General features: G+C 30.8%; 6 protein-coding genes and 1 long non-coding RNA gene across 14 annotated transcripts; 5 read left to right on the top strand and 2 right to left on the bottom strand.

Moving 5' to 3' along the window:
* The first annotated feature begins 74 nt into the window (after positions 1-74).
* On the top strand, positions 75-7,008 carry LOC122569323. 2 transcript variants are annotated; one of them, XM_043730198.1, is made up of 5 exons: positions 75-192; positions 4,378-4,629; positions 5,061-5,219; positions 5,704-6,096; positions 6,510-7,008. In XM_043730198.1, the coding sequence occupies exons 1-5, from the start codon at positions 94-96 to the stop codon at positions 6,858-6,860; spliced, it is 1,254 nt and encodes a 417-aa protein (XP_043586133.1). In that variant the 5' UTR covers positions 75-93; the 3' UTR covers positions 6,861-7,008. The 2 variants fall into 2 exon arrangements, with proteins under 2 accessions (XP_043586133.1, XP_043586134.1); XM_043730199.1 differs by lacking the exon at positions 75-192 and adding an exon at positions 3,844-3,956.
* A 3,444-nt stretch (positions 7,009-10,452) lies between these two features.
* On the top strand, positions 10,453-12,893 carry LOC122569326. The gene is made up of 3 exons (XM_043730205.1): positions 10,453-10,578; positions 11,210-11,551; positions 12,150-12,893. Exons 1-3 carry the CDS (start codon positions 10,507-10,509, stop codon positions 12,450-12,452), a joined length of 717 nt encoding a protein of 238 aa, XP_043586140.1. The 5' UTR covers positions 10,453-10,506; the 3' UTR covers positions 12,453-12,893.
* A 138-nt stretch (positions 12,894-13,031) lies between these two features.
* On the top strand, positions 13,032-15,163 carry LOC122569330. The gene is made up of 3 exons (XM_043730214.1): positions 13,032-13,359; positions 13,434-13,593; positions 14,231-15,163. The coding sequence occupies exons 1-3, from the start codon at positions 13,265-13,267 to the stop codon at positions 14,438-14,440; spliced, it is 465 nt and encodes a 154-aa protein (XP_043586149.1). The 5' UTR covers positions 13,032-13,264; the 3' UTR covers positions 14,441-15,163.
* A 192-nt stretch (positions 15,164-15,355) lies between these two features.
* LOC122569331 lies at positions 15,356-16,718 on the bottom strand. Its single transcript, XR_006317408.1, has 3 exons — positions 16,538-16,718; positions 15,774-16,362; positions 15,356-15,479 (listed from the first exon to the last, which is right to left on the bottom strand). It is a non-coding gene; the product is annotated as an uncharacterized LOC122569331 (long non-coding RNA).
* Positions 16,719-16,854: 136 nt separating this feature from the next.
* LOC122569328 lies at positions 16,855-18,645 on the top strand. 2 transcript variants are annotated; one of them, XM_043730210.1, is made up of 3 exons: positions 16,855-16,999; positions 17,750-18,079; positions 18,239-18,645. In XM_043730210.1, exons 2-3 carry the CDS (start codon positions 17,753-17,755, stop codon positions 18,476-18,478), a joined length of 567 nt encoding a protein of 188 aa, XP_043586145.1. In that variant the 5' UTR covers positions 16,855-16,999; positions 17,750-17,752; the 3' UTR covers positions 18,479-18,645. The 2 variants fall into 2 exon arrangements, with proteins under 2 accessions (XP_043586145.1, XP_043586144.1); XM_043730209.1 differs by lacking the exon at positions 16,855-16,999 and adding an exon at positions 17,029-17,142.
* Positions 18,527-22,626, bottom strand: LOC122569319. 4 transcript variants are annotated; one of them, XM_043730186.1, is made up of 7 exons: positions 22,486-22,626; positions 20,406-22,290; positions 20,107-20,343; positions 19,650-20,023; positions 19,318-19,545; positions 19,075-19,252; positions 18,527-18,999 (listed from the first exon to the last, which is right to left on the bottom strand). In XM_043730186.1, exons 2-7 carry the CDS (start codon positions 22,179-22,181, stop codon positions 18,967-18,969), a joined length of 2,826 nt encoding a protein of 941 aa, XP_043586121.1. In that variant the 5' UTR covers positions 22,182-22,290; positions 22,486-22,626; the 3' UTR covers positions 18,527-18,966. The 4 variants fall into 4 exon arrangements, with proteins under 4 accessions (XP_043586121.1, XP_043586122.1, XP_043586123.1 ...); XM_043730187.1 differs by having other exon boundaries at positions 20,406-22,286; positions 22,486-22,621; XM_043730188.1 differs by having other exon boundaries at positions 18,527-18,767; positions 18,955-18,999; positions 20,406-22,601.
* A 174-nt stretch (positions 22,627-22,800) lies between these two features.
* Positions 22,801-25,309, top strand: LOC122569324 (actin-related protein 2/3 complex subunit 1A-A). Of its 3 annotated transcripts, none has more exons than XM_043730201.1 (7): positions 22,801-23,339; positions 23,635-23,720; positions 23,790-24,050; positions 24,129-24,419; positions 24,504-24,682; positions 24,757-25,026; positions 25,106-25,309. In XM_043730201.1, the coding sequence occupies exons 2-7, from the start codon at positions 23,654-23,656 to the stop codon at positions 25,142-25,144; spliced, it is 1,107 nt and encodes a 368-aa protein (XP_043586136.1). In that variant the 5' UTR covers positions 22,801-23,339; positions 23,635-23,653; the 3' UTR covers positions 25,145-25,309. The 3 variants fall into 3 exon arrangements, with proteins under 3 accessions (XP_043586136.1, XP_043586135.1, XP_043586137.1); XM_043730200.1 differs by having other exon boundaries at positions 22,803-23,018; positions 23,270-23,720; XM_043730202.1 differs by having other exon boundaries at positions 22,805-23,720; positions 23,770-24,050.
* Positions 25,310-25,362: the final 53 nt, after the last annotated feature.

Raw genomic sequence — 25,362 nt, 5'->3', positions numbered from 1 at the left:
AGCGATCGTTAATTGAACATCAAACATTTTTCTACGTAGCAGGTGAGACAAACGACGAAGAATTGCCAGTGTTTGATCAGGATTGACGTGAGCATGCCTCTTAGTCAACGTCACGTTTCACCCCCGTTTGGTGGATACCTGTTTTTAAAAAAACACGTACTCGAGGATGCATCGATGTTACTGGTTTACCAGGTTGGTTATCACTTGCCATAGAACGTCATTGTACGATTAGCGTGGTTACGTTTGACGTCATTATTTCATATAAATGCTACGAGGATGCTTTGCCGGGCACAAACCTGCCACAGAGCTGTTACAAACAGATTTAGTGGTTTTTCATAGACAAGAAGTGATTTTATACAAACTATACTTGCACCTTTTCTTGCTTTTATCTTCTTTGAGCGAAAATTTGAAGATCTGTGAAGTCATTTTTCAAGTACAGTACTCGAGGGTGTTTTTGAAGCTTGAAGATTGGAAGATTGGTCCTGAATCTTGAAAGGGCTTTTCACTGAAGTAGCAAGATGGTAAGATTATCTTGAGATTATTTAAATAAGTTCAGTTCGGTTGATACGTGATGAAACTCTGAATTCTTTACAATACGGCGGTGAAAATTTATTGAAAAGTGGAAATTATGATTGGTATTTTAATAAAAGAACATCTTTGAGTGAGGTTTCTTTGCAACTACATAATTTTATAATCCTATACTGTGGAATGATAAAACTAATGATGTAGAAGGCAACAAAATAAAAAAAATGACATAATAATATTCAGAGTTATCAGCAAAAATCTATCTTCGTCTAGATAAATCTAAAAACTTAGAAAAGTAATAATATTTTTTGTTTCTTCATTTCAGAAAACCGTTGCAATCATCTTCTTTCTGACTTTCCTTGGCTGCTGCACCGCATTTCCGGTCAAGCTGGACAATTCCAAGCCACTTGCCACCATTTCGACTTTGCTCGAGGAACCAACCGATCTTAGAAGCAAACGACAGGATGACTCAGTTCCAGTGGCATACGCATTTCTCCTGAGCAAATTGGATGGGTCAGAGGGGGATTTTGATGGTACTTTGATCAAGAAACGCGATGTAAAAGAACAAGATCAAGGAGATCTTGAAACTGCAGCTGGTACTTACGTTCTTCGACCACTGTTCGTCTACCGACAGCAGTTGGCGTATAGGCAACGAGTCAGAGATACGAATCGTCGAGAAAATCGCTTCTGAATCGCGTTAATAGAGCCGGTTATGACGTTGACAACATGACAAACAAAAGGACAAACGATTTGGAAGCTAAAGGAATGCATGTAACCCATAAACCACCTCATAAAGGAGCATATACGGAAATTTATGACTGAAAAGAGGAATATGAAGTTCCCTTTTTTTATGGAGTGGAAAGGAAGTTCAATTTTGAGGAAGATTCTATGGAAAAGAGGAAAGCTAGAGCTCTTTGAAAGCAATGTAATGAAAATTAAGAAGAATCTAAGAAGAGTATTAAAAGAAAATCTGTAATCTCTAGGAAGGATGCAATAGAGATAGGAAGAATATTGAAGAGTATAAGTTTTTGAAGATTTAACTATTATTCAATTTTCGAAGATGAATTTCATGTTACATTTCTTCTATTATTGATGAGAACGATAGAAAATCCTTACAAGGCATGGAAGTTATCGAAGGCGGAAATAGAGAGGTCTTTAACGCTGCGTTAGTTATCGGACTCGTTAATGGATGAGTATAAATAGTAGAGCTGATAATTGGATGAGCAAACTGCCCACGTGATAAACAGAAGCATCAGTAGATGCAGAAAACAACATCTCTGATGTATAAGTTTCTGTTCTCTTTCTACAAATTATTTAGTCTTTCTTATGTTCTGTAATTTGTCACAAAATTTTGTACTGATTTTTGTAAGATGAAATCTTAGCTTATATTGTATAAAAGTATGAATTAGTAATTTAAGATAATACTCTAATTGAAGGTAATTTTTAGTTGTAAGGAAAAACTACCAAAGGCACCAAAGTAAGCATCTTATATGTATTTATTTAAAACAATATTGTTAAGTATTTTAACTATAATTGATGAACTGTTTTTGTAATATGATTTTTTTTTATGTACTCTAATTATTAATCTCATTCAATAAATTTCTTGTAAGAAAATACTTAAGAAATCTTTTTACTTTTTTTATATATACATAATATACATTTATTGTAATTAATCAAATGAATACACAGACATATAAAAAACATACTATTTTCCTGGGAATACTGGAATCCTTATAAAATGGCGAGAAGAATCTCTCTCACCACTAGACCAAAATCTGTTCCCAAATGTTGGCTGGTACCAAGGAGGATACAATCTGCCTTCTTCCCTAGATTCTTCTGAATATGTGTTCCTTTTTTCTATGTTCTTAACATTCGCAGAATCTATTTGTGCAGGATCAGATAGACTAGAAGATTCTTCATTGGAATTTTTATTTGATGCATCTTCGGTTCCTTCCTCTGTGGTCTCATAATCGTTATTTTGAGATTCATCCACAGCTAATCCCTGATCAGAATCAGAAGTATTATCCTGCGAAGATTCGTCTGAATTTAATGGCTCTTGGTATTCTTCATTTTGGCTATCTCGTTTAACACGATACCAAGGTTCTAAAACGGAATTATGAATTGATTCTTTAAGTATGGTGATTATCTGTTGATTTTCTTCCTTATCTTTAGATCCTGTAGTATTCATTGTAAATGACTCTGTCATTGTGAATGCTTCCTTGCAACATGTTTTAGAAACTGATGCACTTTCTTCCAAAGAAGCTGGTCTTTTTGTAGAGCTTATAAATGTTGAGTCATTTTTTGATGTATTATATACTGTCTCATTGTCATTTCTCAAATCAGAATTTGGAGATTGCATCGAAAGTGTTTCTGTCTCCAAATTGTTGCATTCAAATGCTTGGAGAATTTTTAATAAGATAATCAAACTGAAGAAATGAACAGAGTGTGCCATTCTTTTCGTTGTCACTGCTAAAGAATCTTAAAAATGGACAATATTTAAGATCGTTCAATCTAAATTCTTAATTCGACGATAACGGTATGAGCTGTTCAAGTGGTAATGAGAAACTAAAGAATCGGAAAAAGAAGTTGCCCCTTTTATAGTTGGCTATATAGAAATAACTGGTAAAGTGATCGCTAAACGTCTGAATATTATTAACAACATACTAATTACCAAATTAGTGTCCAAATAATCCTGATGATTCAAAATAGCGTTTACGTGAACAACGTTTGGAATAAATACACAAAAATCTTCGAAAACGAAAATCTTAATAATGATTATAGATGTGTATGTGTATGTGTGGTGCTGTAATCTTATACAGATATAATTACTTTACTATTGCCTACTCTTATTTCAGGCCATTATATTTTCAGTCACTATTCGGCAACGGAGATAAGACATCATTCTAGTTTTCATACATTTTCAAGTTAGCAAATTTATATTGGAACGAATAGAACATTTTTACAATGAGTTATTAAAAAATTAATAGATTTAATAAATGAAATCAACAATTAAATTTTCAATAGTATTTCACTTATAAGAGAGAACATGTAATATGAGGATTCGTTGTTCAAATTTACTATACTTTGAATAAAACTGAAAAAAAAACTGAGTAGTGGTATAGAATCAATTTTTGATTAACGGGAGCTGATCAAGGAAAAGTGATATGCGATGGTGATATGCGAAGTCGAGAAGACAAGTTCACGGCGCAACTGGCCAAAGTGATGTACCGCAAGGTTGATACTCACGTCTGTTAGCAGGACAACGATAATTCTTTTGGTACCTGGTATAAAACACGAACAGACCGTTATTACTAGTCAAAGTCGGAAAGACGTTGCTCAGGTTTTTGTCAAGGAAAGAGAAAATTCAAGGGGCATTACTATAAAAGAAGACTCAAGGAGATTCCATAACAGCATCGATGAAACATAAAATGGTACCACAAAGGGTGTAATTATGTATAACCACAGTTTCTATAAATAGTAAAATATACGTAATACATTTTCGAGTAAAGACATTTCTATCTGTAATCATAAAATATTAATTTTAAAATTCTGGATTTTACAACTTTACGATTAATAAAATAATGTAAATTAAAAGTATAGTGTAAAAATTGCGTGTTAAAATTTGAATGCCGCATTTTCAGTATTGCATGAGTAAGCGTTAGAATATTGCGCAATGTATGTTCGATTGTTATCTTTGCTTTTATTATGTATTTACGAATTTAATTATTCAGCATTTCTCCAAATAGTTTCTCTGAAATAATAAATAATTTAGTAAAATATCATTATTAGAATTTAAATTTTATTTCAGTATGTATTAATTTTTTATATTGATTTAATACTGTTGTCTTTTAGGCGATCACGTTGCAATTTGTTTTTTGCTTGGCCTTAATCTATGGGAATGGTTCAATGGGGAAACCTTTGACGCCAGAGGATGTAGAGGGTTTACTTCCACCAACCCCACACGATAAGAACGAAACGATAGCTGCAGTTGTTCAGGATCCAGTTGTCCAGGATGCTGTGCATCATACAGTTTCCAATAGATCTCTAAATGGATTAGTTGTTAAAAAGCATGTATTTATAATGCCAGCTACCAATCCCAATCTGGTTTGTATAAAACGACTATACGAACAAAATATACTATAATTATTATTTTTGTGTAATACTCGTGCTCCTTTCGCACAACCTGAAGATTAGGAGTTAAAAATTAAGTATTTCAAGTGGAAAAATATTTAAGTTAAAAATTAGCATTTTAGGTATTTTAAGATAATTAGTATATTTCGCGATGCACCAAAAATATAAACTGTGGTACTGGACTGTTTATATGATCTTACTATATCGTGGCTGCTGTTAAATAAGAATTAAGATCTTTTTATGTTATTTAAAAGATCAGTTCTTAAACTTTTTATTGTGGTAATTTGTATCATTTGATTTTATAATAATGATAATGAAAACTTATAATATATAATAATTATTATACTAATTTATTATTTTATTATACTATTATTGTACCAAATTTGTATTACCTTTTATTCAAGATACTATCGAAACGCGAACACCTTCTGGTGGTTCCCACTGAGAACTTGGAAGACGTACGAAGAAATATTACTGAAGCGAAGGAAGCAGAAGCTCAAGAGTCTTCATCGCCAGAGAACCAAGCATTCTTCGAATACGACGCACGTGAATATACGCTAGAGGTAGAGGATAATAATTTAACATGGACATTCCATCCAATGAGATCTTCGTCTGCGATAGGTGAAGCGTATCTATCTGATCGTGCTAGAAAAACACAATCCATTATTTAGATAAATCTATTGTTTTTTCCTCATCCGTGTAACCGAGTGTAGATATTTACGGGGTAAATCAATTCGTTTGCATGTGGTTCAAAAATTCCACATTGCAGTATCTTTTTACAAACTTCATCCTATAGTATGATGTTTAATTACTTTACGTAAACCAAATTTTTCTTATAGTAGTATTAACAATTATTTTTCTACCTATCTATTTTTCTAAAGATTATTAAAATTTTTAGATTAAATCTTTATTCAATGGTTTTAAATTATTAAATCAAATGTTTCGAAAGAGGATTATTAGTTAAATGATTCACTTTCTAATATAATTCTCATAAAATCTTCATTAATTATTAATTCAGGCAATTTCTAGTCTTTTTTCGATTTCCAGGGCAGCGACGGCCGATCAGAAGAAAAAGAGAACGAGTCCTTCTCAGAGCAGAACGTGACCCAACCGATATCATCGAACGAGAAACGTAAAAACGAAACCGAATTCTTGGAAGACAAGCATAGTTACGGAATTGTGTTACCGGAAGACTCATCTTCGCATAAGGTGGCCGTTCCTATTGTTGCGGTCATTGATCCTTCAAACGCTGATAAGGGCAAAGTGAAGAGCCCCATCGTGGCCATTCTGCCTAATCAAGTTAAAAATGGCGAGCTGAATAGCCAGGTTGAATTCTTGAAGCATAACAGCGAGAAGATTCAGAAGAAAGCTCAAGACTTTGTTGATCAGAGTTCATTGACGGTCAATCCTGACTATTGGAAATCTTCCACACCGTCGGAGGTAAATTTTTGAAGAAAATATCTGTAATGAAAGATAAAATTAGAAAGTAGGGATATTATTACAAATATTTTGATTATGGTAGTTGTGGAAAAATAAAAAAATAGAAAGAAAGGACTTAAAGTTAGGAAAGTAGAAGGATAGAAGAAAGAAACTTATGAAAATGAGGATATTAATAAGTAGTATATTACTAATATTATATTATATAATACTTATTGATAATATTACACTAATAACACTTAATATTTTAATAATATAGTACGGATAATATCTAATTTCAAGATATTCACCTATTTATCTTCTTTTAGAACTGCAATACATTATTTTAATAAAAAATTATAAAAATTCCAATACTGCTATCTACAATATAAGAAGAAATAAAAAATTAATAAAAAGGGAGACATTTCCGCTTTCAGAACACTGTTGCTTTATCGCCTTATAGCAGTGCACCAGTGTCCTACTTGGATGAAGCAGCCCCAAGTTTGGCTACAAACGAAAAGTTCTTGTCTCCAGTAGTCGTGTCGCAATGGGCAATGCTGACACCATCTCTGCAGGATGATCAAATGGATTATTCACAAGAAACAGGTGACATGGATGTAGCTGAAGATATTATATTTAGACCTCTGTTTAGGTATCGACAGGAATCACAGCAGCGGTCTAAATACTATGACGAAAGCAATCGACGATACAGTTACACACCGTATCGCGGTTATGACAACTATTATCCAACACGATATTTTTACAGACCTCGTAACGGCGGTTATTAAAAACGAAGAGGATTAGAACGAGTAAGAGAAAGAAGGAAATACGATTTGTGCTTGAATAGAGGGGAAAAGAAGATATCTTGATTGATACGTTTCTTATCGCTTTATGATTCTATATTTCAATGTATAAATAAAGTGTTGTTTTCATTTACGTCATGATTATTTAATTAAACATTAAAGAGGACGTTTTATGGAAGAAACTAAGTTTTCAATTAAATTGAATATAAATTGAACTGCGCGTTCAAGTTTTGAAATTAGGTTCCTTTCTACTTTTGTTGACACGTTACAAATCTATAATAATGATAAATGGTTTTTATTGTGAGAAATTATTAATTTTGAAAAGAAAAGCATTGAAAATGTTAAATTAGGAAAACATATATTATTATCTATGTATTAAAAGATAAAAAAATTGAATTACATCTGTTCTTCCGACAAATATAAATAAAAAATTAATTCTAATTATTACGCTATAAAAAGAATAGAAAGTAACAATAGAAACACTGTGAAATGTACCTTAAGACTGCGAGGATGATTGGAACGTTGTAAATGATGACAAGGTTGTCAAGGAATGAGGACTTCAATGACATTTCCGAACAAGCTACTACCGTTTATTTCCTTGAGAAAGAACTTATATCAATCCAAGACTTTCTACACTTAATCTTTAAACAAGATTGTAAATGAATCTGAAAACATACAATTCTTTAGAAAAATTAAACGGTGTCACTATTTACTCCGAAAATTAATCGGAATACATTAACGTCTAAAATATTCATAAGAGTTTCCAACATAAATGTTAATATTTCTTAATGCTGGCATTCAATTTTAATCTTCAATAAAATAAAAAGCAGCAACTATATGTACCATTTTCTACACATGTACATATGTTAATATATTTTTTTAATAAAATTGATATCGTTTCAGAGATATTTAAAGCATGATAAACAATAATCAGAATCAAAGAAGATAAATCTATAAATTCCAATTCTAAATTCCAAGTATCTGTACGAATAATTTATGTTTTTAATAAATAACATGATAACCTAAAAAGGAATTCCTATAAACAACCCAGATACGTATAAATTTCTCTAAATAATGATCAAGTTTAAATTCTCAGAGATTAATGTCTCTAGTGGTCAAACGTGTTCGATAAATATTCACAAACCAGTTTTCTACGAATGAGTCCCGATAACTATATACATTACATTATAGACACGAATTAACGACATGTTAATACCTTTAGGCAGAATAGTTAGTCATTCCTTCCTTCCTAGATTCATTCACCGAAGATGTCGAGCAGATGTACGATGAGGGTGTACATCAAATTAATGTTCATTCAAATTAAATTTCAGAATTTGGAGAGCAGATTCCAATTGTTCAACATCAAGCGAACAAAAAATATTTGCATATTACTTCTACATTTCATAGTGTCAATTATATTTTTATAGTCATACGAAAGTACTTCGAAATGATGCGATGCTTAATACACTTATATGGACCTCATACTATCAAAATGCTGTAATATATCTATATAACGATGTGTAGGTACTTTTGGTAGCTATTGTATATGTATGATAGGATAGAGTTTTTGATCATTTTAAAGACATAAGAGATTAAAATTATATATTATACCTTGAAGATATGCAGTTGAATTAGCAGAGTGAGGCAGTTGTTTGAATGTTGTTAAGTCAAAGAAAGGCCATTGATCAATTCCATGTCTGCCAAATTTTATTTACAAAAATCAAATGCCTTCCCGAACGTACTATAAATTCATCATCAACTAATACTTGTAACAACAAATATTTAAATATGAAACCTTATTAGAAAAGAGATGGAAATTTTGAATTTTCGTATTCAAAGAATCTCATTGTTTCGCGAATTCCAAGAAAGGAACTCTATTTCACACTCTTGGAAATCGTCTTGAATTTTCATTCCCTTCTTTATTTTTTCTGCGCATTTTTACGAAGCATTCTTCTTTTTCATTCGACAAATACATGATATTTTAATTGTCAATTTTACTCCAAAATACAACAGTGCACACGATGCTGCATTCATTTTCTGTTTCACTCAGATTGCTACTGCGCAGTACGATGCGCGCGCAGCACAAATAATTCGCACGAAAATTCATACATCCCAAATACATACATTTTAATATAGAATATGCATATTTACGAATTTATATTCGCGTAAACTTGGATTTATTACCGGTCGCGCTATTGTATGCTAATTTACCTCCAATAATTAACCTTCAAATGTATTTTCGACGTAACTGAATACTTTTCGAATGAATATTAATCAAATTTCGGATCAAAATATTGACTGTTTTCTGTGCAATATTGGTAGTGGGCAGAAAGGCACACTTAGGAATCCCAATTGTGGATGACCGGGGTCATACGAATGTTTAACGACCACTGAGTGGACGTTTAACACCTATGAAAAATGTGGTGACTAGTTTGAGAGGTATGTTGGCAAAATTCTTCGTACTAATGTGATGAATAAGTGGAGTATCTTTTAAGGGAATTACCAAGGTGTGAAATAGGGGTCTGTTCTTGAAATTTGTTAGTCAATGAGCAAAGGGCTGACTCTTCATGGATGGCAATTGCAGAAATAAACTGGTAAATACGAAATATAATTTTGAAAATTATAAAGATTCCTTTGAAATATAATAAAATTAGAATATAGAATTTAATTCTATGGATATGTACGTTTCAGTGGTTTTGGTTAGACTATAACATTTTTCTTTTTATCAAGACCTACATCTAATTAGTTTGTTTTGTTCATATAGGAAATAGGAGTGGCCGCCAAAAGAAGTTGTGGTTTCTTTGTTAAGAGTTATATCTAATGCTTCTAATCACAAATATGCGTTTATATTTATCTAATCGGTTCTTTTATCAATAAAATGACTTTGCAAAGTAAAAATAATTATTATTGCAGATCCACATAACAGAAAATTTAAAGCAATGATCAAATTTCTACAAATATCACAATTATGAAAACATGCGTTTATATTTATCTAATCGGTTCTTTTATCAATAAAATGACCTTGAAAAATAAAAATAATTATTATTGCAGATCCACATAACAGAAAATTTAAAGCAATGATCAAATTTCTACAAATATCACAATTATGGAAAGTAACTCAAATATTACAACTCCACATAACAACTAAAGAAAAAAAAGGAAGAAAATATGAAACAAAAGGATACTTTAAAAAATCTATAATAATTATCAATACTACACATTTATGCTAAAAATGCAATAATGCATATCATCGGGAAGATACATTGGAGTAAAAAGTAAAATGAAAGAAATTACAAACAATACCGCTATCGTTTCACGCAGAATGAAAGGTCGGGTAAAAAAGGCTAGGCTAAGAAAACATTCAAGGTGTTCGAGCTTTCGCGTAGAAAGCCAATTCGAAAGTGATAAAAGAAACAAGACGACCCTCTTTACTTTTCTTTTTTCCGAGGATCGGTCGCGAAGATGACTCACATCTAAACTGGAAGCTCCAACTACATCGTCCTCTCTCTGTATACGTCGAAAGTGGCAGCAACTTAATCGCGTTCCTCGAGATCGCAAACGCGTCACGTATATAACAGATGCTCGACCAATCTCTTCCCTCAATCGTGATCTAAGTGTCGCCGAGAACGGAATGCGTTGTTGTGGATTTCAATATCTTCAGTTGAGAAACGTTAATCTTTGCGCCATGTGGACTGCACTCGTGGTAAGAGAGAGTTATTTATATAAATTTATATTTTTATAAACAAAATTGATGGAATACATTTTAAACAGCGATTTGATTTACTTGTTAAAACTTATTACGAATACTCTACTTTTGGATATTTTATACATCTTCATGCATAACAATCACTCTGGTGATAACATTAATATACCGTATGGATATTAACTGATATAGTATTATATTGACATAAATAGCTCAACCTTTAAATTAATCAAGTAAAATAAAATATTGATAAAAGTTTAGCAAACAATAAACTTTTTGCTCGGGGGTTGAGTTTTTAGAACTTTTTATGATAATAGAGCTATAATGATTTGATAATAATATTAGCAACCGTAGAAAAAGTTAGAAAACTCCATGAAAATTTATAGTAGCGATATCATTGATTATTTAAATATATCAACCCCTTATAAAAATGTCATACACGCATCAACAAAACTTGTTTATGGAAACATTAAAAACAGTGTAGATTACCTAACCAATACGTAACAAAAAGCGTCCAGTCTTTTCCAAGTTCAATAACAATTATCTTAAAATCATATTTAAAATCATAATTAAAATGCGATTAAAAAATTATGTGCATTGAAATTTTGTTTCTATTCTGAATCTTTTGCAGGTTCTGTTTCTGATGGCATCGTTCGATGTCAACCATGCGGTATCATTGAACGCAGAGTTTTCCGATCCAACTGTGTCACGATTACGGACTGTAGGAGACATACCAGACAGGCTTCCAAGGAAATTCAGGGAAAACAGTCGAACTAGGAGATTGCATATAGAAAATCAACATGGATTTGATGGCAAAGTGGAAAAGATCCATATTAATTCCGAAGAGGATCTTCCTGGAATTCGAGCGTATGGAGTGCAAAAAAAGAATTTGGAGAATAATGGCTATATTGAAAAGAAGACACAGGAAGAAATTATAAAAGATATTGAGAACACTTCGAGGATTGCTCGTACGGTGCGTGGGAATATTTTCTAGATTTCATGGATATTAATATTAGAATAATGGGATAATAGGAAAATCTGTTCAATTGTTATTGTCATTCCGAGATTTTTTCTTTTTATGTACGTATAATGTTTGATTGGGAAATTAATTTTATAGGAATAAATTTGTGTCTTATCTTGAACTTCATACAAAATTAACTATTTCACCGGCGTTATATTTTCTTAGTTTGAGTTAAGTTAAAATGATAGACGATTTAAAATATATACATTAATATATATTGCGTCACTTATACTATGGAAACACGTTTCTTTCGTAAGCCTAATTTCAATTGAAACCAAAATTTGAAATATCGATAAAAAACTAATAATCTTCCTTAAAAGGAGTTTCTTCTTTACTTTTATTAACAATTTTCTTTAACCTATTAAAAACTTAATACAACACGAAATTTGTATACAAACAATATAATTTTCTTTATTAACCATCAAAATATGAATGATAAATTATCGGAGAAGTGATTACTCGATCTTAAAGATCGAAATAGAAATTTTATTTATTGCATTAAAAAATATTTTCTTACATAAAATTCACGATCTTTATCAATCAATTTTAGGTCGAAGCCTACGGAAAAGCCAAAGAGCATCTCGAAATGAACGGTTATATTGAAGTAAGTAATTCTCAGAAACCTCCAGCCAGCTATCAAATTCCATCGAATCAAAGACCCAGAATAACCAGATCCATCAAAGCAGAAATAAAGCAAGACAATCTCAAGAATGATCCAGAAGATCTAGAAGCTCAAGATGCCAAAATTTTTAGGCCATTGTTCGTGTACAGGCAACAGGTGGCTAGAAGGCAACATCGAGGAAGAAATCATGTTCACAGTTTCCCAGTTAGTCGGAAATCTTGTTACAACTAACAACCAGCTTACAGAAATTCTTTCCATCAAACCGCTTTTTTTTGTCTCAATCGCTTGGAACAACATCAAAATGCGATAAGTTTTACGAAAGATATGCAAACAAGAAATCGGTAAAATGTTTGCGTTGCGGATCCTTGAAGTCGCCTAATTATCATAATAATTAACCGATTGAGTCAGCGTCACTTTGTGCCATAAAAGAAGAAAGCGGTTGTTGAAGACTGGCGACTGGAAATGAGTTACTACAATGATCGAAAGCGCGAATGATGTAAATGCCGGACAGAGAACGTTACCAAATAGTATTACGATTATTGATGATGGGATCTATAATTTGTTAGTAATTAGATAACGATTAATTATTAATGATATACGATATTATTATTTCAGATTTTGATATTTTGTTACACTACGTGTTGTAAGGAAAATAAATTAAATTTGAATCTACATTTTAAGTTTATTATTTGCAATTAGATGATGATTGACTCATAAATACGTAAATTGAATTATGATTGATGTAATTATTTGAAATTTGATGTTTTATTGTACTCTAAGTAATTTTTATAAGAGAAATGACTTGTATGTGATCCCCTGGTTTCTAGCAATTTTTTGTTCACCTTGTGAATGGAAACTAAATGAAAACAAACGAAAGGTAGCAACATCCCTGTCCATCCAATTTTTCATCGTCCAATTTGTCTAATTTGACAAATTTAAAATGAGATGTACTAGGAAATTCATGGTATTGAATGCTTCTTATCTACAAACAGTTATCTCTCGGGGAAATCCTTTACATTTAATTTATCCAAATATCATTTAACATGTACGACATTAAAAATCAAATGGATAGCGGAAACAACGACGAAGTAGTCGAAGTAGAAGAAAACCAAGAAGAAAAAGAAAAATTAGAAAATAGGTACTTAAAAATTTAAGATACTACGAAATAAAATATATATTAATATTAACGATAAAATAACTGCGTCATTGTAGACGGAAATTTCGAAGAAAATCGATGATTTATCATTCGATATCGTTGATAGTGTTGCACGCTTTGGAAGCAATATTTTTGATCATTCTTCTGCCAGTGATAATCTGGCAATGGGTTTCTGTCAATCATCGTTTAAAGATTATCCTGAAAACCGTAGTAGAAGTAAATATTTATACAAATAAATATTTCGTATTATATAGAATATATTATTATTATATATAATATATATATATAATCTCTTATGAAAGAGAAGGAAGGGGAGAGACCGAAAGTGAGAAATTAAATTAATGTAAATAAAATAAGTAAAATTATAGACATAAGCAGATTGAGAGCAAAGTGCTTTTCAGGGTTATAAGGCCGAAAATAAAGAGATATATAATATAAAATCTCTAAAATGATACAGCATGATCGTAAAAGAAGAGTCCATAACTTGAAGAGATGGTAGTACTCATCGAAAAGAGTAAAATATATCTAATCAATATAGGTCGTAAAATCAATTCTTTCAAAAGCTGATTTATTTAACGTTTATTAAACATTTTTTTACTTCTCTCGGTGAGTACTACAACCCCTTTAAGTTATATATTATTGTATGTTACTATATATTAATTAATATTTCATAGTTAATATTACTACAACTCTAAGTTGTATTTACTAAGACACAAAGGGGATGATACTTTAACATTTAAATTCTTAAAATTTTGGCTTAAAAATTATTGTGATTTTCAGTTACGATTCGTTATGATTTTTAGTTTGTTAAATGAAAATTGTAATAATTAAAATTCTTTTATAATTCATTCAGGTCACGCTCGAACTGGTTATGTGGGTGATCTTCGCTGGAGTGTCTGTTCTTATGACCACGACATTCGTTTTAGAAGACATTTACTATGGACAAAACGACTATGAGAAGCTCAAACAATTAATAAATACGCGAGGCGAGCCCACACGGAGCAGTAACGAAATGCCGAATTTTTTTAAAAAGCAGAGCGAACTGAAACTTCCAGAAAACTGACATCGATATTTCTTATAATAGCTTTCTTTTTTTACCTTTCTGTTTTTCTATTTTCACTATATCTTTTTATAGTACTCTGTATTCTGTATATTTTCAATGTATCCTATACTGTATGTTTATTTGTTTTTAAGGCGCTTTTTCTAGTACAAGTTTTTTATGACTGATCTTTCAAGGAAAATACAGTTCCTTATTCGTAAAATTATAAGTTGTAAAGTCGTAACATTGTAAAATAGTCAGTTTTTGCTAGTGGAAATAGCTTCAATAATTTGATTAGTATCCAAACGAGGCAACAGAATTAATATCTATATAAATAAATAAATATGTTGCTACTACTTAAACTAAATACATATATATAAACTTAATATATATATCTAAAAAGAAAAATTTTTAATGCAAAAGTTCACAGAATGTGTTAATTACACTACTTAAAAATATACAAAAATACACAAAAAATAATACTTGTCATAATATTTAATAAGTGGCATATAGATGATAAACTTTTTCCGGCGATCCATTTCTATAAACTATGTTCATAGAAATATAAATCCGCATAAACGCCAATAATAAAAGATAACTACAAAATTTCTTCTAAACAGACGATTCTTCGACAAATATTGAAGATTCTTCGATCAATGGTTCCTCTGACGTTAACACAGGACTTCCTGGCGAATCTTTGTAAATCACAGGAATTTCCACATTTTCGTGAAACCAGTCTTTATCAGACTGTTATTCCGACTCAGGAAAAGGAATGCTATCACTATTGTTCGATGATAATGGGCCCAATATATTCATGAGGAGTTTGAAGGCAGGCGAATTCATTAAATCAAAAACGTTGCTGTTTTGAACATTGTTCGTTAAAACGTCAATTTCAGCGGCTAATAATTTTAAAACGGCGAGTTTAACGCTTTTGTTGAATTCGAATTTAGCCATTCCCAAACCCAATACGTTGCTTCATATTTTATCGCTGCTTCTCTTTAGTGATGAGGTCGTTGGGTCGTCCCAAAGAATACGTTCTCGACGACACCATTGTAAGGTAAACCTAAAGAAATTTGAAACAGAATTATTCTATGCTATTGCGAAGTTATTTGGCTGCATTTTGCTTTTTTCCTCAGAGAAATAATTTTAAAAACTGACAAATTCTCTTTGAAATAGTAATTATAAAGATTTATGATTTTACGCGACTGAAAATCGACTTATGACAATATGAAAAATGAAATAATTATAATTATACAATATATAAATAAATATTTTATATGGAGAATGATAATTATAAAAATGTATATTTCTGACAGACAAAGAGAAGAATACGTTTCACAAAGTAATTGGAACTTACGAAAAGAATAAATACGCTTAGTAGCTGCATGGGGTACGTGAATAAGACTTATGATGCGTTTAGAATCGGTGTAAGTCTTTATATATATATGTCAAAATCCCGATAATAATCCAACTTCCTCATATTTTCCTTCATTTGAGTTATTTGAAATTTTCACCTTCGTCACAATATTCCTTGTCTAATTTTTTCATCGTTGAAGTGATAATTATTTTAATTAATTAAATTGATTTTCTTACAATGTCTTTGAAATTTTGATGATACGTTATTTAGTATATTATCTATACACGAGTCAATCTAGAGTCTAACCTTACAGAAATAGAGATATTCATCATCACAAATCTTCACTGCGAAAATGATTTTTTGATCAATTAGGGAAAAACAGTTATTGGAAAACTAATATGTTGTGTAAAATGGCTAAGAGAATGATTTTATAAAAAAAGGCGCTAACCTCACCATTTCTGAATAAGAGTAATTTAGGCGTACTAAATATCGTATATCATAATGTGAAGCTAGCTATCTCTGAATTGTTTCTTAATGCATGCGCGTAAAAGGTGCAGAGAGCCAAGAAATCTCTTCCCAGAGATGGTATCTAAAACATACACAAAGAACATGGTTTTCGAATCTCAACGTATTTTACTTTTGAAGGATATTGTTACGCCATAAATAATAATATATATGCTATACTAATATAATAATATATATATAACGTTTGAATAGCGAAATATTTTCATCTTGTAATTATTTTACAATTTATAATTACGCACATATTAGGATGATGCACATTAAATGTCCATTCTCCAAAACCTCATTATTGACTACAACGAGAATGAACAAAATATTAATGTGATGAACATTTTTGGAAACATGAATTTTGCATTTATGAAAGATGATCGTGTTTCAATGAAACTACGTTTGCTTAAAACTTTAAGTTGCTTTTCTAACAATCCATTTGTAACATTCTGATTAATTGACTTTATGACTCTGCTCTACGCCTTAAGATTACAATTCACATCGACAGCCCTTACGTCAATGCGTTAGATCGTAACACAAATGATCGAATCGCAAAAGCTGCTGACTTACATTGACCTTTGTCACGATGATCGCAATTCGGCATAAATTACCATAAATTCACGGTGATCCACGTTTAAAAACACATTACTTGCGACTTATTCGATTAATAGTATTTGCTAATCTCAAGACTCAAATCGTCGAAAGTAGCTCCAGAAGTATGTATACCTAAAAAAATATATATACTCATAAAAGGCCTCGCCAACTCTCTTTCTCTCTCCCTCCCTCTCTCTCTCTCTCTCTGTATGTCTATGACCGGTAAATTCGGTGAACGTAAATTGTCCTTTGCACTTCTTCAATGGTGAGTTACGACATAGCGCCCATGGCCGTTAATCATTTCTATATTTTTGTCCCTGAACTCCTTCAATTAGCTTGCCTTGATTAGCTTAAAAAACTAAAAAAATGTAGAAGAAAATGTACTTTTACTCCATGGTATCAAAGGAAGTTAGATAGTTATGTATGTAGTTTAGCCACTACCACTTGGAAAGAACTTGAGAGAAATTATTTAAAATAATGTTACTCCATACTAACAATAACAGTGATTTCTTCGTAATTAGAGATATAGAATGAATTTCGAGATCACATCATGGTAAAAATTTACATGAAGCCTGTGTATAAATTAGAGTAATACTGACAAAATACTTTAGAAGAAATCTGATTACAATCAGCCAAGGATATGTAATTGGTTAAGCATCTTGATTATGAGTCACAGTTTAACCAATAGTATTTTTTTATGTTTAACCAACAATGTTTTTGCACAATGCATGAATGTTATAGTTATAATGAGTATTTTTTCCTTCTTTCAGTAACTTCCGTATCGTTCCGAGTTTATTGTAGCATTGTGTATCGCATCCTTGCTTTATTTTATTGCACGTTACCGTATATTAATATTAATTTATATTATTTAGGAGATGAAGCAAATTCTCGCTGTATGTCTCTTACTGACAGTGGCTGATGCTAGTGTTTTCCGGGAAAATCATGAAAGGCCCTTGAATAGATTTTTCCACCCGAAACGCTGGTTTCCATTACCGGAGCATCAGTTTGAATCACCAGGACATTCATTTCCTACACCAGGACACTCACTTCCAATACCAGCATACATGCAAGTCCCATCAGACCAGTCACCATTTCATAAACAATTAGAAAAACTCTTTCCACATAAAGTTAACCAACAGAATAAGGCCTCAGAATCTTGCACTGCTGTGAGGATTTGTCATAATTCGCTAACAGGCGAAATCGTAAGTTACTTGGTATAACATTAGTGACAAAAGTTCTTAGAAAATGTTATACATATACATTTCATATATGGATAAGTTAAATAATATGTAATTTCATTAGTGATAAGTTATATCTTTATATTAAAGTAAATATTTTAATTTTCAAATAATCATTTGCAGATCATTACTGAATTTGATGGAATACAGCCAATAAGTAATGAAAATCTTGGTTGTACAAGTGCCAATAAGAAATATCCTGATAACGTAAATTCTAACAATGAAAATCTTAATAGTAATGAAAATGTTAAGGGGAATCCCAGAACAACTATGCCAATACTTACTAGTACTTCACAACCTCAAACCAGTGAATCCCCTCATAACTATGGAGAAGGAATTATTGACATTCGAATGGGCTACTAAATACTAAAAAGTAAAAAAAGTAAAAAGGAAAGTAATGTTTTCATTAAGTTTTAAAAGTAATGTATTTATTAAGTTTTATGATACATTGAACATGTACACATTAATAATATTTGAAATAAAAATTAATACACATTAATAATATTTGAAATAAAAATAGATGCATCTGATGATTTATTGTATTTCTATCTCGTTTGTATATTACCTCTACCTCTTCCATTATCAACAGCCATTAATGTATAAAAATGCAAAATTATCAAATATTAGACAATTCCAAATAAAATATCAACAACTGTTAACAAAAATTTTCAATTTCAATCAAATATCAGAATACAACTTTTGTATAATAGAACTTAAATGTACTTATATCATTCTTTCAAGTTTTACAAATGTTTAAAAAAAAAATTGTAACATGAAAAAAAAATTATAATATAGCTACACAAAACTAACTTTTTTCCAAAGAGAAACCTTATATATACCTTATATATCGCTTAATCAAATCTTGTTATATTGTCTACTCGTTTCTATAAAGTAAATAAGAAGTATTTAATATCAATAAAGCTACATTTTAATTGTACATCATTAAACTAACATCTTACCTGTATTAATTGATTATTAGCATTACTATAATTGTATTCTGTATTTGGAAAAACAATATCAGCATTTATCTTTATATTCGGATCCTTTTCTTCTATATATTTCATAGTTTTCTTGGCAACTGCTTGGACTGCTGCAGCATTTAACGAATAATCGTCACTCGTTAATGGGCATATACCACTGGTAATCAAATATTTCTATTAATTAATAGGTTCTAAATTAAACAACTTCTATGTGATGCATACTTGTTAAAATGCTCATATCCAGTAATTTCTTCATCACAGAGATAACACATCTTACAACCACAGACACAAGTGATTTTATTGCATCCATTCTCCTTAAAATATGGACGGCTACATCTGTGACATTTATGTACAAGTGCTTCTGTCATTTTCTCTTCCAAAAACAGACGTGCTTTCTCAGTCTTTTCTTCATAGCATTTAAGCGGTATATGATTTACCTCTTTACATAATCTATTTCAAAATATAACAGTGCATAATAATGGTAGAAATGAAAAATTTTCTCATAACATAAATTCGGTGAGTATAATTATTGTATCTTTTTAAATCGAACTTACCTACACGATTCTTTCATACATTCGGGATTAAGACATTTAAAAACATTATCTTTTAAGGGAGGTATAGATGCAAACTGACAAAACGGACATGAAACTAAACCTGGAATTCCAGCAGACATTACTTCTGTTTCTTGCTTCTTGCAAACAAATAAACTAAATTGCATCGGTGTTAATACTTTCTGAAGAGTTGAAAGTCTAAATTCTCCATCACAATCTACAAAACATGGAACATGCCCATTTCCCTGTGCAATTTGTGTTTCAGTTCCACGTACAATGCACAAGTTACAAAATACATGGCCATCATCACATGTTGAACATTTAGATGGTATACATTCAGCATAACAGCACTGACATATTAAAAGTTCATTTCTTTTCTAATAAACAAATAAGAAAATGATATTATTTTCTTTTTAGTGTATAACATTTTTTTGGCGCGTATTACAATATAATAACTTACACGTAACTCTTCAAATTCTTCATCTTCTCTTTTTTTTAACTCTTTTTGATATTCTATAATACGATTTTTATGTTTTATAAAGGCACATTCATGCAATAAAGGAATATCATCTGATAGAGTTTTTTCCCACATGGTTGTATAATTTGTTTTTTTATCTGGTTTCATATTCTCTAAAGTATTTGCAGTTATAGTTAAGTGATAATTATGCTGTTTATACACATTCATTAAAGTTTCCATCTATAAATTTCAAATAATGCTTTATATATCGCAAGTGACATATTATATTTTAACATACATACCTCAAATTTATTAAAATGATATTTCAGAAATTCAAATGCATCAGGATTGTATTCATGCTTTCTTTTTGAATTTTCGAAATATGTATGTGGAGATGGATACATTTCTAAAAACTGTTTCACATCAAATTCGTGAATGTATAGCATTTGCTGTTCTGTAATACGTATTCGTCTTATTTTTTCATCTATTGTTAGATAAGTAGGACATTTGAATTGATCTTCTATGAACTGGTCTAATTTAGCAGGATCATTAGCTGTTTGTACTATAACTTTTTTTAAATATGCAGGGTCTGCATTAGGAAAAATTCCTTTTAAATAATTATGTTTTTCATCTATATCATAATCTTTTTCCTGATTTATTTTGGTATTTATTTCAACAGGAGATACTTGTCTATCCTCTACTATGATATTAATTAACTCCTCAAACTGTTTATCTAAACTAAGATCTATATTTGAATATCTTGCACATAGTTTATTAATGTAATTCTTATCTAAATCGGGAAATATAAATTCTAATCTTTTATCCAGTTGCATCCTTAGGGGTACCCTAGTATTTTCTATATCAATATCTTTTTTGCTCTCACTAGTTTTCTTCAAAAACTTGATATCTTTTTTTCTAGTACCTCCAAACACATGTTTGGTATTTTGTTTAGAATAAATTCCAGTAGAAGTTGATGGTTTTACTTCTATGTTTTCAAGTGAATCTTGTGATTTTGTTACCGCAACTGGTACATCACTTGTTACAGTATCATACAATGTGCTTTTGGATCTTGGTGATATATTAGGCGATGTATTTTTAGGTGAAATTATTGTCTTAATAACATTTCTTTCATTAGTAAATGACAAATCACCAGAATTTATTCTGTAAGGTCTTATATTACTTAAATCAACATCTGATATTTCTAACATTTTTGTTGGATTTTTTAATTGTTTCTGTTTATATATGGCAGATAATTTCTGTTTCTTAATGTTTTCCTTACTACTCAAATATTGCATATAATTATGTAATATTTGTCCAAAATTCTTGCTATTATTCCCTTTATACATTGTTTGTAGAACAGTCTCCTTACTTTTGGTATTTGAATTATTCGATGAATATTGCATGCTTAATAGGTCATTTATTTGTTTCATAGAACTAGTTCTTTTTCTCCCATGAACATGTTTTTGCTGTGTCGATAAACCATTGTGATAAAATATCTGTTTGCATTTGACAGAATTGTCATCTACGAATTTCATATTAGAAGAAATTTTTATTGCTGGCCTTTCCATTGGTAATAAATCCCACAAACTAAGCTCTATATAATTCTCTGCATAACGATTTTTATATAAAATTCCAAACACACGATCATATTCATATATTGGCAGAAGTGTACATATTTGATGAGCTTTCTCTCTTATTTTTCTAATCTGGTAATCGTTAGAGTCACTTAATGATGGACTGCTCAAAGATTCTATAGATTTTGTTTCATATATACCACTTTGAGATAATGAAATTATATCTGTCTGCTTTTGAGACTTGTGAATAAAATCTAAATTATTATTTGAGTCATTATTATTACTCTCCAAACTTTCCCTACTGGACATAGCATATGTGTTATGATTGTTATCAGTTTCACATGTATCCATATGTAATTCCACATTAGTTAATATTGAAAATAGTGGATACATATAACTTTCAGGAACCGTTTCTTCTGAGTTACTATTCATATGATTATTATCTAAATCAAACTGGCTTGAAAATATATTTGAATTGAACAATACCCATTCATTTATATCCATTTTTCTTTGGTAACTTTAGATTTGAATACTTCTATAATATACATATAATGAAGATATTTTTAAAAGTTCGTTTCAACTTTTAAGTAACCTTTGTTCTAAATCTTCCTGTCTTATAAAGAAAGAGGACTTTTTAACATCAACAATCTTTTAATACTTACAAAATACTAAACAATAAAAATTATAGTATATATATATACAAGCAAACAAACTTTTATTAGAGACGAAATTTTCTCTTCTAGATAGTTATACTTTTTACTTTGTTCAAATATGTAATAATATAATAATTATTGTTACAATAACTTACAAAAATCGAAATGTGGATAGTTAATGATACTTCTCTTAAAACAAGGGATCACTAACTAGAAGACTTCTTTTGTTTTACAAACTACAAAATATTGAGATTACTAAACATGTAATAATGGGATTCCCGCAATGTATTTATCGATATCTGAATCAATCAAGCTTATAGTATTTTTTTAAAAGACTTTATTTATTACATATACATATATCATATAAACAAAATGTTTTAGAAATATATTGTAATGTTCTATATCAATATACATACATAAATATATTCTTTTATATAAACTGGACAAAGACAAATTATATATCCACAATCGAATTCAGAACTACCAATATATAGAACACTAATATTATGTAGAAAATTGATTGCGTTTATAGGTAAATTAAACTGAACTAATGATTACGTATAATAAATGATAATTATATAATTTTATTCTCAAATATGTCGTCAATAACATGATTTTGAGTAACTTTTTCCTATATATACCGCTATATAACCGTTGCTTGGCGTTAGTTTTCGAGATATTCATGAAGGTACTTTTGCTACTTTTTATATTTGAGTTAGCTTTATATATGAACATGATATTACTACATGTATGTTCGTTGTTTTCGCAAAGCTAAACTAATCGTACTTGAGTTCCTTTCTTATCTTTCTGTATTTACGAATTGAACCGTGAGATGTATAAACGCATCGTAACACGAATCCCTGCACGAACATATCTATGTATCATATCATCATGTTAGTACGTGAAGTTAACCCAAGTATACAATCTCTATTATGATAGGAAGGAAAGAGCAAGGAAAGGAAAGGAAAAGAAAGAAGAAGGAAAAGCGTGTTTCGTTTGAAGCCTCTTGGTAAGCATAAGTAATCTCGCCCATTAGTCAAAGTGTAAAAGACCTCTGAACAAGGCCGTTTATTAGACCGGTCAAACGTTGGAATTTGGAATAACTATGATTAGTAAAGTAAAGAGAGAAGAGTAAAGTGAAGACTAAAGTAAAGTTTCGAGATTTGTGTGTTTGATGTGCATCCCTCTGGTGGCGAGTATAGGAGGGCCGTCATAACATTAATACATACGTGACCGCACCCGTTTTATGTGGTTATGTGTGGTGATTCATAGATATTGTATGTAAAATTTATTGAATTCCTCAGGTAAAAAATATAATACAAAATGACAGAAGTTCATAACTTAGGTGTTGACGCTATCAGCTGTCATGCTTGGAATAAAGACAAAAAAGGTTTGACATTTATTTGACGCGTACAGTACCTTTGCCAATCAATGATCAGAGTTAATATATTTTTTACAGAAGTGGCCATTTGTCCAAATAACAATGAGATCCAAGTTTACAAACGCACGTCGAGTGGTTGGAAATTGTTACAGAATCTACAGGAACATGATATGCATGTTATGGGTATTGATTGGGCACCGAATACCAATCGAATAGTAACATGCTCCGCAGATAAAAATGCATATGTTTGGACACAGGAAGGGGATGGAAAGTGGAATCCCGCATGGGTACTTTTAAGAATAAATCGTGCAGCAACATGTGTAAAGTGGTCACCATTAGGTATGAGCCAGCTGAAGTGTTGTTGATTTGGGTTTGAATAAATGTAAGCTGAAAAATTGCTTGCTTCCTTCTCTGTAGAAAATAAATTTGCTGTTGGATCTGGAGGTAGAGTAATAGCTGTTTGTTATTTTGTTTCTGAAAACAATTGGTGGCAGTGTAAGCATATAAAACGCCCATTAAGGTCCACTGTAACTACAGTCGATTGGCACCCAGATAATAAAGTTTTGGTTGCTGGATCCACTGATTATAAAGTTCGTGTATTTAGTGCATTTATTAGTGATATGGAAGATGCACCTGGTAATGGTCCATGGGGTCACAGTAATACTTTAGGAACATTACTTGCCGAATTCCAGAATACTCCCAATGGAGGTAGAGAAGTATTCTTTTTATTACAATGCTAATAGAAATTTTATTGTTATATTTATTAATCATTTCCTTTCTATTTATATGCAGGAGGTTGGATACACTCTGTTGCATTTAGTCCTTGTGGCAATAAAATTTGTTGGGTAGCACACAATTCATCAATTTGCATTGCAGATGCTACTAAAGGAAATGCTGTTATACGATTGTATACAGAGCATTTGCCATTTTTATGTTGTGTTTGGATGGGGTCTAATTCCATTATCGCTGTGGTATTTATTTATATTTTCAACTGCGATAATTTTCATTATAAACATATAACTCACGAACTAAATAATTCCTTTAGGGACATAGTTGTATGCCTATGCTGTATTCTATAGACGATAATGGTCAACTATATTTTGTATCAAAATTAGACAACACACAGAAAAAGGAGGCTGCTGGTTTGTCCGCTATGCGTAAATTTCAATCGTTAGATCGCCAAGCTAGAACCGACACGAACGATAATGCCTTAGATAGTATACATCAAAATACTATCAACTGTGTGCGCAAAGTATCAGATAATGAATTTAGTACGAGCGGTTTAGATGGTCAATTGGTAGTTTGGGATCTCAAGGTAAATCTTATCTCTATACCTTCTCTTTCACATCTATATAATCAATACAAATATGCTAACAGTTTAATTTCTAATTTAGCTTCTGGAGAATTCTATTGCTGGTCTCAAGATAGCATAAGTAAAATGTTTTTTTATATCAAAGAAAGACGGAAGATGTTACATCAACTGAAAAGATGTATAAATGTTAAATCTGAAACGAAACGAAAGAAAATATACAATTTCTCATTAATACTTCAATTATATCAATTACTCCTATACAAAATACATTATATTTTTAGCTAAACACTTGTCGACATGTGTAGATAAATTAATATGATTCCCTTGCCTTGTGATCCA

This window comes from Bombus pyrosoma, linkage group LG7 (assembly GCF_014825855.1).
Source record: "Bombus pyrosoma isolate SC7728 linkage group LG7, ASM1482585v1, whole genome shotgun sequence".
In the NCBI taxonomy this organism is placed as follows: Eukaryota; Metazoa; Arthropoda; class Insecta; order Hymenoptera; family Apidae; genus Bombus; species Bombus pyrosoma.
Note: the sequence above shows the minus strand (reverse complement) of the source record. Positions and strands in the feature narration are given on the sequence as shown.